This window comes from Brachyhypopomus gauderio, chromosome 11 (assembly GCF_052324685.1).
Source record: "Brachyhypopomus gauderio isolate BG-103 chromosome 11, BGAUD_0.2, whole genome shotgun sequence".
NCBI lineage: Eukaryota > Metazoa > Chordata > Actinopteri > Gymnotiformes > Hypopomidae > Brachyhypopomus > Brachyhypopomus gauderio.
In genome coordinates, this window is record NC_135221.1 from 13,198,904 (window position 1) to 13,216,556 (window position 17,653).

The 17,653-nt window shown below is 44.6% G+C and overlaps 2 protein-coding genes across 8 annotated transcripts in view; one reads left to right on the forward strand and one right to left on the reverse strand.

Annotated features, from left to right (window-relative positions):
• The window catches only part of cep290 (centrosomal protein 290), a 25,563-nt gene extending 16,548 nt beyond the window's left edge, over positions 1–9,015 (reverse strand). Inside the window, exons 1-13 of one of the 7 annotated variants that reach the window (XM_077022101.1) lie at positions 8,291–9,015; positions 8,036–8,155; positions 6,588–6,665; positions 5,318–5,387; positions 5,173–5,219; positions 4,637–4,780; positions 2,961–3,014; positions 2,610–2,630; positions 2,281–2,427; positions 1,828–2,010; positions 1,629–1,718; positions 1,071–1,193; positions 323–446 (exon numbers count right to left, since the gene is read on the reverse strand). In XM_077022101.1, coding sequence (XP_076878216.1) covers positions 323–446; positions 1,071–1,193; positions 1,629–1,718; positions 1,828–2,010; positions 2,281–2,427; positions 2,610–2,630; positions 2,961–3,014; positions 4,637–4,780; positions 5,173–5,219; positions 5,318–5,387; positions 6,588–6,665; positions 8,036–8,128 — 1,174 coding nt within the window. In that variant the 5' untranslated portion in view covers positions 8,129–8,155; positions 8,291–9,015. Of the gene's footprint in view, positions 1–322; positions 447–1,070; positions 1,194–1,628; positions 1,719–1,827; positions 2,011–2,280; positions 2,428–2,609; positions 2,631–2,960; positions 3,015–3,143; positions 4,159–4,636; positions 4,781–5,172; positions 5,220–5,317; positions 5,388–6,587; positions 6,666–8,035 lie in introns of those variants that run through there. The other 6 variants (XR_013134035.1, XM_077022104.1, XM_077022103.1 and 3 more) reach the window with 6 other exon arrangements.
• The window catches only part of tmtc3 (transmembrane O-mannosyltransferase targeting cadherins 3), a 21,742-nt gene continuing 13,033 nt past the window's right edge, over positions 8,945–17,653 (forward strand). Inside the window, exons 1-5 of the mRNA XM_077022107.1 lie at positions 8,945–9,289; positions 9,919–10,132; positions 10,613–10,831; positions 12,580–12,679; positions 15,500–15,615. Of these exons, the coding sequence (XP_076878222.1) occupies positions 9,941–10,132; positions 10,613–10,831; positions 12,580–12,679; positions 15,500–15,615 (627 nt within the window). The 5' untranslated portion in view covers positions 8,945–9,289; positions 9,919–9,940. The remainder of the gene's footprint in view (positions 9,290–9,918; positions 10,133–10,612; positions 10,832–12,579; positions 12,680–15,499; positions 15,616–17,653) is intronic.

Consider the following 17,653-nt stretch of genomic DNA (forward strand, 5'->3'; position numbering starts at 1 on the left):
ATGAGAGCAGCGGGTCGGTTTTTCTTTCTGGCATGGCCAGAAAGCAGCATGGGAAGGTGGCCAATGCGGGTGTTTTCCACGGGGAGCGTGCGAAGCCCCTCGGCACACCTGGCACCATCGGTAGGGCAGCACAGCTGAGCAATTCAGCGTGCTCAGAGCCTTTAACACCTCGCCATGCAGAACATGACTTGATGTAGGTCTCTGGGACATTCATTCACAACTTTAGACCTGGGCATTATCAACAATGACAATGTCAATAACAACAAAAGGGAGGAGGTGGGAGGGGCTTCACATGTTGCCCCTGTCAATGGCAGAAGCATACCCTTGTCTTTTTTTACTGGCTTCTTGAGTTCCTCTATCAGCAAAGCATTCCTCTCCATCTCCCCAGTGTACTGCTCCAGGCGTTCAGACAGCAGCTTGATCTGATGGTCTCTCTCTTGTACAGCCTTTGGAAGGCAGATGCACACACACGTGATTGCATACAATCACACAAGCGCGACCACACACACATGCACACACACACGCAGACTGACATTTTTATTCAGTAAGTAAGCACAGACTATAAATTGTAAATGACACAGAACAGACAAAGAATAATGTGAGAAAGTAATGTGAAATACAAAAGGTAAATTATAGAGATGGGAAGATAAATACTGGTTTGTTGATCAACTTAAAAAGGTTAAATTAAAGACATGTGTTAAAACAAGGATACTTAAACCGCAGAGTACGCAAATGATCTGGAGTACATAAGTAACGAGCCTCAGAGGGGAAGGAAAAATGAGAGAGGTTTGAAAGTATGAAACAACTAAAAAAAAAAAAAAGACTGAGAAGAGTGGAGAGAAAATCGAGCCCAAACTAGCCGACCACAGTGTGAGAAGTGAAGGTTTGGCCAAGCATTTTTGTGTGAGTGCCTGAGTCATTGCCCTAGTTTCTGCCCTTACTCTGCTTGAAATCTCAAGGGATTGAATTTCTGCTTTTTATTTTCTGTACTCCAAAACACCACTGTTATGGGGCCTTGCATGTTTGGCCCACAGTGTGAGAACCGCGAGGCTCCGCGCGTTGCACCAGACCTGCTGCAGGGCGAGGATGTTGCTTTTGTCTGAATCCATCTGAGCGGCTCTCAGCTTCTCTCGAAGCTCCCGAATCATCTGCTGGTACTCCAGGATTTCTGCATCTTTCCCTGATAACACACTCTGCATATGTACACGCACACACAGACATAAACACAGATCATTATAGAATACGCAGGAAGCCATGGGGAGATTAAATAAATTATGCCTGCAATTGAAAGGCTGTATCAAGTTATTTGACATTTTCAAACGCCAGTTGCTGAAATGCCTGTCAGGCAGTGCCTTCTGCCAGAAAACTAAGGCAATTTACCTGTCACAAGCACTCTGACTGAACACAGCAGTCACAAGCACTCTGACTGAAGATACAGATCCAATACAGAATGCATTTCTTTACACCAAAAGCCCACAAGAAAACAAGTGCAACTAGAAGAGACTAATATGAACAACCTGATTTCCATGGACAAAACGCATGATTTAATAAACTGTGCAAACCAACATATGTGCGCACACAAATACTCACACACACACACACATACACACATACACACACTATGTTACCTTCCACTCTTCCACTTTAGCACTGACTGCAGCCATCACTGGATCATCTTCTTCAGCCCGGGCTCGGATCTGCTCCGTTAGCTCTCTCACCTACAGAAGACCAATCCATCAGGCACACGGCAAAGTTAAAGTGAATGAAGAATGGAAGATAAGTGATCTAGCATCACAAATGTTTTCATGAGATGTCAGAGAAAGAAACCTGCAGATTGGCCTGGTCCCTCTCCTTCCTCAGCTGATCCATGACGCCATCCGTCTGCTGGACTACAATTTTCATCTTGTTATACTCGTCGGTCATCTTCTCCATCTCCCTGACCGATTCCTCCAGGTGCTTCTGCAGGTACTGGTTTTCACTCTTCAGGTTGGCAGTCATATCCTCCGCATGCTGTACAGTGAAGGAGTGAGGTGAGAACCACAATGTCTTCATAAAATTAGAATAAACAAAGTAATGATAATTACATAGCAATATAGATCATAACAGTATATAAACATGTACAAAGAGCAAAAAAAGCCATTATTAACAAAGCTATTATTTAAATAATTATGCCTATAGACAAACACCATTCTTTTTGGCATGGCCACATATTTATGTAGTTGAAAAGAGTACAGATAATGGAGAACAGATTACAGCAGGAATGGGATTAATATGTTTGACCTGCAGGTCCTCCATGCACTGGTAGAGCTGCTGGTTGGCTTTGTTGAGTCTTTTTTGTGTCTCGGTGCTCTCCTCTCTGGTCTGGAGAGCATCCTTTTGCTCCAGCTCTTTTCTGTAGAACTCCACATCTTGATGGAGCTGTTCAATCTACAGTCAAGGAAAACAAATAGCGAGAACACTGAACAGGACCATCTACGGCTGAGACATCACAGATGACTCGGAACACTGAATTCCTGTTACTGATTTCTTCTCTTATGCAAGCTTTTTGATTTTTGTGAAATTCTGCTCGCTGAGAGAAAGTCTGGCTCCCGTGACTTTGGCCATCTTACCTTCTTCCTAAGCTGTTTTATCTTGGTGAGGTGAGCAAAGCGTGCAGGAGACGTGATTGGGGGGAGTGGTGAGCAACATGCACAGAAAGAAATAAGGCGACATGCAACATGCAAACAAAAACGTACTTAGGAGAGAGAAATAAAAACTGCAAAAGAACAAAGCACATATTAAGGTTAATTCAGAGCTAGAGGTAGACGGTTAAGGAAAGAAATGACCGAAGGATCTAGACATTTTTGCAGAGATCTCCCCATGGAACTACAGTACCATCCGAGGAGCTTATTCAAACATTGTTAAATGTATCCATGCATACATACAGGAGAACGTGCAGATAGAAAGTGGCCTGTGTCTACCTCTCTTTTCATCTTTCTGTTGTCTTCTTCAGCCTCCTCGGCTCGCTGACACAGCTAAAGCATTCAAAATGATCAGAACAGTCAATGGGTTTGATGACCTTCTGTCACAGAACAATACTCTTATACCCATATTGGTCTGTAGCTACTGCAGATGCCAAAATTTTGCCAAAATCATTCGCTCACCCATCCAAATTATCGGAATCAGGTATTCCAAACACTTACATGGCCACAGGTGTCTAAAAAAGGTGTCAAGCACATGGGCATGAAGACATTCATGAAGATGTTTTTACAAACAGTGTGAAAGAATGGGTCGCTCTCAGGAGCTCGGTGAATTCCAGCGTGGAACTGTGTTAGGATACCACCTGTGCAACACATCCAGTCATGAAACTTCCTCGCTCAGCTGTCAGCTGTACTATAAGAAAATGGAAGTGTTTGGGAACGACAGCAACTCAGCCACAAAGTGGTAGACCACGTAAACTGATGGAGCGGGGTCAGCAGATGCTGAAGTGCATAGTGCGAAGAGGTCGCCCACTTTCTGCAGGGTTAATCACTACAGACATCCAAACTTCATGTGGCACTTCAGTTTAGCTCAAGAACAGTGTGCAGAGAGCTTCAATGGGTTTCCATGGGCGAGCAGCTGCATCCAAGCCATACATCACTAAGTGCAACGCAAAGCACTGGATGCAGTGGTGTAAAGCACACCACCACTGGACTCTAGAGCAGTAGAGGCGTGTTCTCTGGAGTGACGAATCACGCTTCTCCATCTGGAAATCTGATGGACGAGTCTGGGTTGGGTGGTTGCCAGGAGAATGGTACTTGTCTGACTGCATTGTGCCGAGTGTAAAGTTTGGTGGAGGGGAAATTATGGTGTGGGGTTGTTTTTCAGGAGCTGGGCTTGGCCTTTTAGTTCCAGTGAAAGGAACTCTGAATGCTTCAGCATTTTAGACAATTCCTTGCTCCCAACTTTGTGGGAACAGTGGAGCTAGCCCCTTCATATTTCAACATGACTGTGCACCAGTGCACAAAGCAAGGTCCATAAAGACATGGATGGCAGAGTCTGGTGTAGATGAACTTGACTGGCCTGCACCTCAACCCGATATAACACCTTTGGGATGAATTAGAGTGGAGACTGAGAGCCAGGCCTTCTCGTCCAACAGCAGTATGTCAGTCAAGGAAGGTGAGCGAATACTTTTGGCAATAGTGTATGTCTGAAGAGACCCTACATAAAAAACCCCACAAAAAAAAAAAACACACAAAAAACAGGTTGTGAAATAGAGGTTTGAGAGACCTTCAACAGGAAAGTATTTCAAACAAAAGTGACCTTCCTCAGTGCATAATGCTGTTAATGCAAAATATACCTGATCCGAAACAGGGTGTGTAGAACATGGTAAGCAATTGATTGAGCTTAGAAAGTATGAATCAGTGTGCAATGCAGCAGAAATTGAATTTCTAATTGTTTAAAAAATATTTAAATGAAAGTTTCAAAACTCTCTCCATTATATTTATACAGGTAAATAGATAAGGATATCGAGTTGTTGTGAGATCAGTTTTACACTAGGGAAATGTTACTAAAGAAATGTGGTTGACTGAAACAATGACAGAGTTTAGTCTGTGCTGCTCTACAGACTACACAGGAGCACAAACTGTGTGAGCAGGACGGAGCCGTCAGGTCGTACCTCCTCGTTGGTTTTCCTCTCTTTGCTCATCTCCTTCTCCAGCTGGACCAGCTCCTTCTCCTTGCGTTCCAAGTGACTCTCCAACTGGCGGATTTCATCTCTGAGGAAGCGGGTGTCTCGGCCCCCCGTCGAACGCTGCGCCATCTGTCCAACCACAGGAGTGAAGAAGCTTCCAGCAATGCACAACAGACCCTAGAACTCCCTCGAGAGGTGTTATTCACAGGCCTTTGTACTCTACCTTGAGGTTCATTTATCCTTACAATTAACATAGCATGTCAAATATGGTAGAGTCTCTCTATAAGATAAAAAGAAGGTACATAGACGTAAAGTGGCAACAACTTGCAGCCAAAGGGGATTAGACAGCTAATCTTCTTAAGTGTTTCTCTCTCTAGCTTCTGCTCATAACACTGAACAATAAAAGGCCAGTGAGTCGAATGGTGTCCTGGTTTATCCTAGTAGCCTAGCTGTTAATGTTAAAATTGTAATCAAGTGATTTTGGTTGTAGAACATTTCAATTGTTCTGTCCACATGCTTACCTCAAGGTCATTTTCCAACTGCCGTATCTTTTCTTTGAATTCTGATTCTGTTTAATGGCAGAGAAATGTTAATAAACTTTGTCACAGGCCATGTTTCAAATCTTTCTCTAAATGATCTTTTATCAGCTGGAAAAAGCTGAAATACCAATTTTTGCTTGTTCTGTACCGGCATTGTTGACGACTTCGTAAGCACAGGCTATTTCCTCCATCTTCATCTGCATAACAAATTACATCTGTTAGACTATGTTAATAATATCAACAACACCCATGAGCTCTAACCAGAAGAGTGCAGTCCTGGGAACAGCTAAGATATGACTCTGATAGAAGACCTTGGGTCCTCTACCATAGAACTTGGAGTTTGATGATCCTGCACAGTATTTTAACTCTTTATTTCTCAAGTGTTTTGCATTCCTTGTTCCTGGTGTTGCAGTCACTTGGGATTACTAATCTGTTGCTCTGATCCAGTTTGTCCATCACTACTATGTCCGGTCGGTTAGTCAGTGCCATTTTGTCAGTCTATATCTGGATGTCCCACAGGATCTCAGCTCAGTTATTCTCCACCATCTTTGGGGAGTTAATCCCCATTTGACCTTCAAATTTCTAGCCTGTACTCAGCACTGATGTTCATTTATGCTATGCTAGCCTCTTGGTTATGGCGTCCCATGTACGTTCTGCCTGCTGTTATAATCTTGCTGTTATGTCCTGGATTGTCTCTAGGACATCTATGTGCAGCCTGTATCTGGGGTCCAGCCTTGTGTATTAAATCCCAGCCTGTATTGATCTTGTACTCTGAAAGCTCTTGGGTGTCCTGTTGATGTTATACAGAACTGCAGGATTTATGTGTGGAGTACTGAATCATGGGCTTTCTTGTAGTCAAATAGGCATTGCACAGGTTTCTGAACTCAGCGTCTCAAGTTACTCTTTTATCCACCAGTAGCTGGTGTGCGGCTCCTCTGGTGTTCTCGGAAATGCCGTTTCGGGCCCAGCTCATGTATTAAGCCATGTCCATACTCAATGTAAGTAGCCACAGGACATTGATGTGTGATGCCTCCATGTAGTACTGTCTAACACCATTACCCTGCCACTGAGAGCACACATCCTATTTCATTTTCTGGCTTCTACTTCTCTTTTGTACTTCTTCAGGCGGGCAACTTTATGCAGTTCTGATTGGTGGGTAACTTCTACTGCCATTTTCTTGACCTCCGTCTTCCAACCTTCTTCTCCACAGAGGATGCTGCTCCCTGATTATGAGCATCTAACAGTCGAGCATTTCAAGTATCACTGCTGCTGTACATCAGCTGGTTGACCAGCAGTGATCATAGTGATCATCTGTAGTGCTGCATTCACAGCACTACCAGCAGCATTTCAGGTACTTAATTTGGTGTGTGTGTGTGTGTGTGTGTGTGTGTGTGTACCTTTATTAAGGTCTGTGAGATTCTCAACAGTTGAATCATTTTCTCTGTTTCATTCTCTTTCAGCTGCCGAGGGTCAATCTGCAGAATACAAGCATGTTGATCAGTGACACTCAGGCATAGATATGCCAGGTGTAGGTGTCATCAGACCCCTACACGGGTCATCAGACCCCTACAACTAATTCAGAATGCTGCAGCACGACTGGTCTTCAATCTCCCCAAGTTCTCAGATGTGACTCCTCTGCTACGCTCTCTTCACTGGCTTCCAGTAGCGGCACGCATCAGATATAAAACCTTGATGCTTGCTTACAAAGCCAAAAATGGACTGGCCCCTCCCTACACGATGTCCATGGTCAAAAGCCGATCCGTACAGCGAACACTCAGAACCTCAAGCTTGGCTCAACTCGAAACTCCATGCTTAAAGTCTCATGGAAGATAAAGCTGCAGACTATTCTCCGTCCTGGCTCCAAGAAGGTGGAACGATCTTCCATTAGCTGCTAGGGCTGCAGAGTCTATTGCTATCTTCAAGCGTAGACTAAAGATCCACCTGTTTGTTGAGTTCTTACCAGAGCACTAACTCAGCTGACACCACTTGCTGTTGTTCTTAAATTGTATGTCTGTCTATGGTTATTTGTGCTTCTTGGCAAACGTCTAACTTGCAAAACACTAGGTGACATTGACTCCTGTAGTTTGGTATTTTGAATTCTGGCCTATCCGTACTATTACCTAGGATGAATTCTGTGATCAGATGCAAAGCACTTTGTAAGTCGGTCTGGATAAGAGCGTCTGCTAAATGCCGTAAATGTAAATATAATGTAAATGTTTCATGTGTCCTTCACTCTGGCCAGGTGCTCAGGCACAAATATGAATTCTTAGTTGGAGACTAATCTTAATTTCACAAACATCACTTTATTCTATATACGGTGCTGTCTCTTGTCTAATTGTACAGTGTGTCGTCCTTCAGTACATTGATTTTCTTCTCTTATTCAGTTCTGCTATCAACACGTGCAATGACGCAATAGAGAAACACTATTGTGCTTCACTATGTAGATGTGTAAATGGGATGACTTATTGACTTAATTTGTAATGAGGATATAGCACATAACCTACACTGAATTGGATTTCAAATATAAAAAAACACCTATTTCAACAACAGAATTTCCATGCATATACTGAAATTTGACCCAAATCTAAAAATGCGCAGAAAATCCTCAAAAAAAGTGTTCCCACTTACCATGTCTATAGTCTACTGTAGGAACAATATGGAACGTTAGTTAAGCACAAATCACGTCTGAACTATGAAATAATTTTTTAGACTTCTGACTAATCTTTTTACTTCTGACAAATCTGTGAAGCTTTTAAATTTGTTTAACACATTCAATAAACGAGAGATTCAATAATACACTACCTAAACAGCTACAGTTTATGGAAGTGAGTATTTTTAAGTTTACCCGCATAAACAAATTGTTGATCTTTTCTTCTTCATTTCCCAAAATCTCGGGATCAAGCCCCATCAGTAATATCCAGTCTGTCGCAGGGAGCATCTTGCTTTTGCCGAGGCGTCCAAAATGCTGACAAAGCTACACAATTATCAAACTATCTAGCCAAGCACCAAGTGTCTTCTGACTACTTTCATACATTTTAACTTCCAAAGTTATAGAGTGAAACGTGATGACTTGCGTGATAAAGTAAAGCACATGAATTACCTTATGTGCAGATGCTGAGTCATAACACAAGTAAAACAGCTAACTGAGCTAGTTTGATTGTTTGGCCAACATAAATAATTCAGTGGCACCACAGCAGTTCTACCATTCCAGCTGGTACAAGTGCAAATGTCCAACCGCTGTCTAACTAGTTAGCTAGCTACCAAGCTTGCCAGTTAGCAAGTAAAAAAGACAATAAATGAACTCCACTATTTTATAAATAGGTAATATTTTATAAAGCTAGCAAGTCGCGAAGCTAACCAACATAGGTAACTAAAAGTTTATTCAGCAGAATTGCTTATTTTTTACTTTCCAGTTACCCCAATATTAGCTAAAGCTAATTCATTATTGCATGCTTAAATTGAGATATAGTTAGCAAAAGCAATGGCATTTCTAGCAAACCGATAATAAAGATGCCGACACAAATTTAGCTAGTACTTTTAAATGTTCAACATTTGCACTTTGCAGTATTTGTCAGTAATCTAACAGTAATATAGTAAGCAATTTGCTAACCAATCAGTTAGCAAAAGCTCATCTATGTATCTAGCTAGCAAGTGCTAACGTCCCAGCTTCTCAGGCTGTTGCTAGGCTACCATTGAAAACAGTCGTATTTCAAATGTCGTAATGAATGTATTTACGACATCTCGTAAAATTCTTAGCTATCAACTTCTGAAATTTCTTGAGGATTCAGCAGTTACACCTCGTTCAAAAATGTGCACATTGCTACTGATGTAGATTTTAAAGGACAAACCAGTTCATTTCTTCCGAAACCTGACTTTAAAAGATAAATACCACATCTGCGAAAGAATTTCTAACCAGCTAGCTGGAGCGCACTGATTTTTTTGTGACCCGGAAGCAATGTTTATCACTCAACTGAAAAAATGTTAGCTAGCCACCTAGCATGAACATCTCGGTGCCGTTATCAAATAATACTTTGCCTTCTGCCTAAAATATATCATCTGAATATTCTCTTTCCGAATAGTTTCCTAAAGCAATGTCAAGGTGAGTTTTAAATATATGCCATAAAAGAAAGCGTTTACAAACAGCTTATCTGAGTACATTTTCTTTAAGGGCCATTAGCAGTACCAACGAGCTAGCTAGGTAGTTAGCTAACTTATCTAATCCAGCTAGCTGGACTAAACTTGGGTTTAGTTGCTAGGCAGTTCAATCGTCCCTTTCACACAGGTGCCTGTCTGGATGATTTCACACTTTTCGATAATGGTATTGATTGAGCTCAATTACAGCCTCTTGAGATAATGACTAGATGTGTGAATGGATTGCGTGTTGAGATTAAACAGAATAAGTTAGGCATAAAAAAATAAATATTGATGAGAAGCTTAAGTTGACGCATGAAATTAATTCAATGCGTAGAAGTAGTTTAGCAATGGGTGTGTTTTTTTTTTATCAAACTTGGCAACATTGTTATGCTAGTCTAAGATTTATTGAAGATTTTTAGTATGATTTTTTTCTTCACCGACCACTAGTGTTAAAAAAATTACTCATTCGTTGCCTGAATTTCTAACTAAATATCAAGTTCTGACTGTGATATTATCACTGTAATATTGTGATTTTGTAAGTTTGTAAGCTTGAGCAGATGACTTGGTTTTCACATGTGTCTCTCATATCTACAGTGCTCAATGAGGTCTCACATCAATGATGGCTATAGTGTCATGGAAGGAGATTGGGCTACTGACTGGACTGGTGGTGGGCTGTTACTGGAACAGTCTATTGTGTGGCTTTGTATTCGATGATGTCTCGGCCATCTTGGATAACAAGGACCTTCGTCCCTCAACACCCATTCAGAACCTGTTTCTCAATGATTTTTGGGGGACCCCCATGTCAGAGGTAGAATGCCTACTTGGCAAATTGGATTGCGATTAAACGACCAGCTGGAATTCTGTTGTGCTATAAATTTATGCAAAATTTATATACAATGAAGCAGCTGTCTGTTGGCTGGACTGTGATTAAAAGGTTGAATCAGTTTTGACATGTAGCCTGTCAGCTAGGGTGTGTTTTTGTTTTCAGTTGTAAGTACAATTCCTGCAGGAGCATGTCAGGTTGTAATTAACCGGTGAACTGAAGATGTGGTCCATGCCAAGTTCTCATTATTCATTATTAACCTGCTTTCAGAGCTAATTTAATGTTGGCCCCTTGGTTATTATTGTGATGCACCTGGTGCCTGATGTGGTGCATCGCTCATTTGAAGTCTGAGGTCAGAGCTCCACTCAAGCAGGACGACAGGTTGTGTTGTATGGGCTGGAGCACGTCTGTCTGACTCTTCTCCCTAATGGCTGTCTGTCTGACTCTTCTCCCTAATGTGTGCAGGAGAGGAGCCATAAATCCTACCGGCCGCTCACCGTCCTCACCTTCCGGCTCAACTACCTGCTGAGCGAGCTGCAGCCCGCCTCCTACCACCTGCTCAATGTGCTCCTGCATGCCGGCGTCTGCGTGCTCTTCCTGCGTCTCTGCCGGCTGCTCCTCGATCACACGACAAGCCTGGTGGCAGCGTTGCTGTTCGCGGTGCACCCCGTCCACACGGAAGCGGTGGGTACAACATGTAGTGCAGTTGCTGACTACAAACTCCAGGAATGCAATATTAAGCACTTGTTGTTACCACCTTAGCCTTTCAATTTCTCTACACATTTTTGGTCCACTCCCTTCAAAGTCTTTTTCAAAACTATCCTGTTCTGAAGATGTTCTCTCTCTCTATTGAAAATGGCTCCATCTTTGATTTACTTGAACACTGTAATTTTATTTTCATCCTTTTTCATCCCTCCACCCCTACACCCTTTTCTGCTTCCTTGAAAATCAACTTATTTTTAATTCCTTCAGCTTTAACGATAAAAATACATTTTACATTTGCCTTACCGATGATCCAGTCACCATACTGCACATTAAACCAATGCCACTCATCCATCTATCCATTCTATCCTTTCATTCATCACTCCATCCTCCCAAAAGAATCCATTGATTTTTTTAATTCCTTCAGATGTAAAGATTAAACTGCTAAATGGGTGGGGAGCTGACTTTTGTTAGCATTGTCATTGTAGTCTTGGACATCCTCAATGGACGTGATGTAGGTGTTTAACTGTCTCTTTAGGGTTATCTGTTATTTGTGTTTTCTGCACTTTTGTTCTTTTTCCTTTTTCCTACTGTGTACGTGAAATTAACTCAACAGGAACTGAGCTTTTCCAGAACCAAAGTGCGCTTTCTAACACTCGTGAATTAAGACAGTGTGTTAGTGAACCATTTACCTTATTGGGTGGCGAGAGCACGGGCTGCATCTGCTGGGGCTTTTCTTCCTGCTGAAGGCTCTGATAAAGGCTGCCTTGTCTCTTATGAATGTGCCATGAGTGCTTTTTCATCTCTGCACAAAACTGGCTTTAGCTGCAGCCATCGAGTGCCCGCAAGCCCTGTGGTGTCTGGAAGATGTCTGCCTAAATTAATCGAGACTTGTGCATGGAGTTGCCTTGTGTGAGAATATACAGACAGAGCGCCGTTCTGTTCATGACTTCCTGTGTGTGTGTGTGTGTGTGTGTGTGTGTGTGTGTGTGTGTGTGTGTGTGTGTGTGTGCGCATGTGTTTATAAGCTTGTCCTTCATTTAGTGGACAGCTGAGTGCTACAATGAATTTGGTGTAAATAAATAAATTGCATCATCTTAATTAGAGAAAGGCATCCTGTCATTGTTCTTATTGCAACCTTCAGTGTAATGTAGTTATATGCTGGAGTAATGACCTGCACATGAAGTGGTTCCCTCTCTCTGAGATGATCCCTTGTCACTGCTGTTGCAGACACCTCCATGTGGTGGCAGTAAGAGATAGCTTGTTGTTTCTGAGTAATTCATGTGAATTGTTAGGCATACAGCCAAATCCCAAGAAACTTGCCCACCTTTTTTCATGTATCCCCTTTTAACTTAGCTGTTGTTTCAATTTTGCTTTATATAGCTACTGTTTTGAATGAAATGCCCACGCAACGAAATATTAGAAATGCAGTTACACCCCAAAACTCTGGTCTTCTGTTCCCGTTGGTCAGGAAGTCTACAAAATCATTCTTGGTAAAAAAAAAAACAAAAAAAAAATATTTTTTTCTGAGCAGAAAATTGAAGTTGGTTGTTGCATGTGGCATAGATTTAATGTTCCTGTCAGTGACATTCCAATCAAAATAGTTATTTGTAATTTACAGTGCATCGATTCTTCTTATTCAGGCTGCAGATGGACCTCCAGTGTTTGTTCTCCACGCTAGTGTCCTGCGCTTGGAGAGTGACGCTTGACCTCCCTCTCTCGTCTCCCAGGTTACAGGCGTAGTTGGCCGTGCTGAGCTGCTGTCTTCCATCTTCCTGCTGGCTGCCTTCCTGGCCTACACCAAATCGAAAGGCTCGGACGACTCCGTGGGTGAGCATGCTCGCCATCACTCTCCAGCCGTCAGGGCCGTGTGGCGTGACCGTACGCGCTGGTGCACGGCTCTGCGCTGGTGCACAGCTCTGCGCTGGTGCACGGCTCCGCGCTGGCTTAGTCCTTCTATTCCTTAAATGCTCAGGTAAAGTAGTTCAAGCGTCAGACCACACTTTGGATCTTCATGACTGATGACGTAGTTTCTGCTGTGCTGACGCTCAAATCCTAAACCCACCCCCAAGACATCTGGTATTTTTGCCGCGTTGACGTGCTGAATACTCTCCCGCATGGCAGTAACCTTTTTATTTTTTTTATCATGTCTTTGTCAAGTACAAATCACAACAGAGATAACAACCAAACCAAACAAAACACAAGGACCAAAAGAAAAAGAGGGGTGCTTGGGTTATGGTATCTTGCACATTATCTGCAATGTTATTCAATCCCAGCCCAGGATAAGGAGCCCCTACTCAAACATGTTCAAGCACATCAATGTTGTTGTGTTAAAGGAAGTAATAAAACAAATGCCAGATTTCCCCTAACCTGTCAACAGGAAGTAACAGTAAATGTAAAATAAGTGGGTTTTCTACCAGTATGTGTGTGGGCAGATGGATCCTTTACATGTCTGGATTGTTGTAAACATGTCGCAACAAAAAAGCTCCAAATAATAGTGAAGTTAAGTCATGCATGCATAAAAAAAAATGTTTGTATAATTTTTTTGCTTAGACTGGTTTTCGCGTGTTTAAAACATGCCAGTTAAAATCATCAAATCGTGTCTGGTGAATGGTAATGTCCCGCGTGAACTACCACCCCAGTGCATGCGGGACACGTGTGGGAGTTAACGTGACGCGGTGCGGCAGCTGCCAGTGCTCATGCTGTCTTGTAATGAGGACCATCACCGACCCTCCCCGTCAGCCCTCTTATGGTTTCTGTAAACTGCTGAAAATGAGAAAAGTCTTTTTTTTTTAATGTAAAGGGTTTGTAATGAAACGGCTAACCTCTACTAGCCAAATTGTGCACAAATGTAGTAAGCCAAAAACCCAGACCTTTTTTTTTTTTTTGGGGGGGGGGGGGGGGGGGGGTTCTTTTTTTGTTGTTGTTTTGATGTTTGAAATGATAATGTTTGAAAGGCCTGATGTGATCAGTTTGCCAGTATGCATTCTCTTCTGTCTTGTTTTTTTTTGTCTTGGTGTTAGTTATGAATGCTTTTATACATCACATCAGTGAACAGATCTTTAAGTGTTTGCACATAGTTCATAATAGTTTCTTTATCTCAGCTTCTTATCAAGGAAACACACTACACACAGTTAGGGATATTTGGCTTTTGTGTGAATTTTCAGGATGCACCTAAAATGCACCCTAATCTTTACATGTGAACTTAATATGACCTTCTCTAAACATTTAAAAAAGAATGTTGAACTGTTATGTAATTCAGTACTTTTTCCACAACTTTCTGTTCTCAGACAAGTAGCTTAATGGAAAAAATTACAACAGGTGAATCGACCAATACATTTCCAGGTTAGTTTTTTATTATTATGATAATTTTTTTGACATAATAAGACCAAGGCTACACATAACATTTGATCAACATTTCATTGTCATTGTGAGGCTTCGAACAGGCTGTTCTCACACAGAAATGGCTACTGAGCTCAGAGTGTCACGGAGTGTCATCAGCAGGTTGCAACAAAGATACAGTGAGCCTGGAAGAATCACAGAAAGGCATAGAAGTGGACGTCCTTTTGCCATATCCCACAATGATGACCGCTTCATTGTGAACAGTGCCCTGAGAGAGCAGCCTCTGTCCAGTTCACTGATGAAAGCTCCATTTGCCCTGAGCAGAAATTATGGCTGCCAATAATGTAGGAGATGTCATGGAGAGCGCTATGATGTTGGAGACGTTATGGAGAGCGCTACGCATCACCCACTGTTGTCGCCAGGCGAGCCTTTGGTGGTGATGGTGTTACAGTGTGGGCAGGTGTGTCTAGTCAATACAGCACTTCCCTACACTTTGAGACAAGCCCATAATATTTGAACAACATCATTAATCCAGTCATTGTGCCTCTGCATGAACAACATGGGCCTAATTTCATCTTCATGGATGACAGTGCTCCAACTCATGGAGGTCGCATCATTAGGGAACGTCTGGTGGAGACTGGGGTACCTCAGATGTAGTGGCCTGCACTCTCTCCAGACCTGAATCCCATTGAAAACCTTAAGATCAGCTCTGTAACTCTGTATACCAGAACCTCAATGACCCGAGGACTCTTCAAGAAGAGTTGGATGCCATGCCTCAGCAGACAATAAGTCGACTTGTGAACAGCTTGAGACATCATTGTCAAGCTGCAATCGATACTCAAGGGCACATGACAAGTTATTGAGACATCAATAACCTTTCATCACGGTAGCATGAACTTTTTATTTTTTCCATAAATTTCTCCCAAAAGCCAAATATCTCAAGTTTTTGTGAGTAGTGCAATTTTTTTTAACTAAACCATTCCACAGAATCTCTGTTTTGTTTAATTAGAACCATTTTAAAATCTTTTTGTCCTGAAAAAAACAGGACATACAGGGATATTTAACCCAGTTGTCAGCAGAAATATTGAAAATGTCAAACTTTAGAATAGTGCAAAACACAAACACACGTTCTCCAAAGAAACTTTGGTGTTTGGGGAATATTAGCACGTATGTGTTTTTATCTGTCTGGATGGTAAAAGAACTCAGTGATAGACAGGGAGACGAGGTTCTGGACATCAATAAAATAATGACCAGCACGACAATCATCTTTTATTGAGTATGTTTAATTTTTGTGTGTTTTTTTTTTAGTGTGGAGCCCCATGGTTTTGACTGTGTTCCTCGTAGCCATCGCCACACTATGTAAGGAGCAGGGCATCACTGTCATTGGGATCTGTTGCGTGTACGAGGTGTTTGTTGCTCAAGGGGTAAGACCATCCACCCTCACTGCACTGCGTCCAGTAATTATGCTCCTTAATCCACATTTAATTGCACGTGACAGCTGCTTATCCCCAGGGGAAAGTACTCACTCTGCCAGTAATGAAAAGGGCAAGGGTGAATAGCCGAGTGACAGAGATCACGTCTTTGCATGCAAGCGTGCAGTACTTGAGCATTGTCTTTGTGTCCTTTAATAGCACCTTGCCTTTTCACCGTGCCTAATGTTGTCGGACTCTACGCTGAGACGGCCGACAGTGAGCGCCCTCGCTCTGGGAAGCTAACGAGTGCACCGGGATGGGGTGTTAGGGGGCTGTTCATCATGGGGCTTGAGAGTTCATGGCCACATTGGGGCCTTGTTTTCTTGTGGCAGCCCATCGTACTTTTTCACTTATGCAGTCAGGCTGTCTTTTTACGTAACTGGGCCCTGCTGTAATCCTCTTATGTTCAGCAGCTGCTGAAGGGAGTGAGTAGGTTGGAGCCGAGGGGCCTTGGCCTCAGAAGGGGAAGTGCTTAACCCCCGCTCTCTCCCTGTCCCCCGCTCTCGTCCCCGTCCCCCCCCGGGCTGTCACCCGGTCGTTGCCTGCCCCCGGGCTCGGTCTCCCCGTCCCCCCGCTCTCTCCCGTCCCCCGCTCTCTCTCCCTGTCCCCCGCTCTCTCTCCCTGTCCCCCGCTCTCTCCCCGGTCCCCCGCTCTCTCCCCCTGTCCCCTCTCTCTCCCTGTCCCCCTCTCTCTCCCTGTCCCCCGCTCTCTCCCTGTCCCCCGCTCTCTCCCTGCCCCCCGCTCTCTCCCTGTCCCCCGCTCTCTCTCCCTGTCCCCCCGCTCTCTCCCTGTCCCCCCGCTCTCTCCCTGTCCCCCCGCTCTCTCCCTGTCCCCCCGCTCTCTCCCTGTCCCCCCGCTCTCTCCCTGTCCCCCCTCTCTCTCCCTGTCCCCCCTCTCTCTCCCTGTCCCCCCTCTCTCTCCCTGTCCCCCCTCTCTCTCCCTGTCCCCCGCTCTCTCTCCCTGTCCCCCGCTCTCTCTCCCTGCCCCCCTCTCTCTCCCTGTCCCCCCCTCTCTCTCCCTGTCCCCCGCTCTCTCTCCCTGTCCCCCGCTCTCTCTCCCTGTCCCCCGCGCTCTCTCCCTGTCCCCCGCGCTCTCTCCCTGTCCCCCGCGCTCTCTCCCTGTCCCCCGCTCTCAACGGCCCCTCTCTCTCCCTGTCCCCCAACGGCTCCGCTCTCTCCCTGTCCCCCAACGGCTCCGCTCTCTCCCTGTCCCCCAACGGCTCCGCTCTCTCCCTGTCCCCCAACGGCTCCGCTCTCTCCCTGTCCCCCCTCTCTCTCCCTGTCGTCCCCCCTCTCTCTCCCTGTCCCCCCTCTCTCTCCCTGTCCCCCCTCTCTCTCCCTGTCCCCCCTCTCTCTCCCTGTCCCCCCTCTCTCTCCCTGTCCCCCTCTCTCTCCCTGTCCCCCCTCTCTCTCCCTGTCCCCCCTCTCTCTCCCTGTCCCCCCTCTCTCTCCCTGTCCCCCCGCTCTCTCCCTGTCCCCCGCTCTCTCTCCCTGTCCCCCGCTCTCTCTCCCTGTCCCCCGCTCTCTCTCCCTGTCCCCCGCTCTCTCTCCCTGTCCCCCGCTCTCTCTCCCTGTCCCCCGCTCTCTCTCCCTGTCCCCCCTCTCTCTCCCTGTCCCCCCCTCTCTCTCCCTGTCCCCCCCTCTCTCTCCCTGTCCCCCCCCCTCTCTCCCTGTCCCCCCCTCTCTCTCCCTGTCCCCCCCCTCTCTCTCCCTGTCCCCCCCTCTCTCTCCCTGTCTCCCCCTCTCTCTCCCTGTCTCCCCCTCTCTCTCCCTGTCCCCCACTCTTAATGGCTCCACGCTCCCCCTGTGGCTCCAGTGCCGCCTGTACCAGACCGCTCATGATCATGAAAGCGGACTCCAACTGAAAGCCTCACTGTCTGTATGTGGGATTCCATCCATAGACTGTTGATAATGTGTGGGTTGCAATTGAGCGATTGGCTTAATTACAAGCATTTTATTTTCGAGCTGTGTAAAAAAAAAAAAAAAAATCA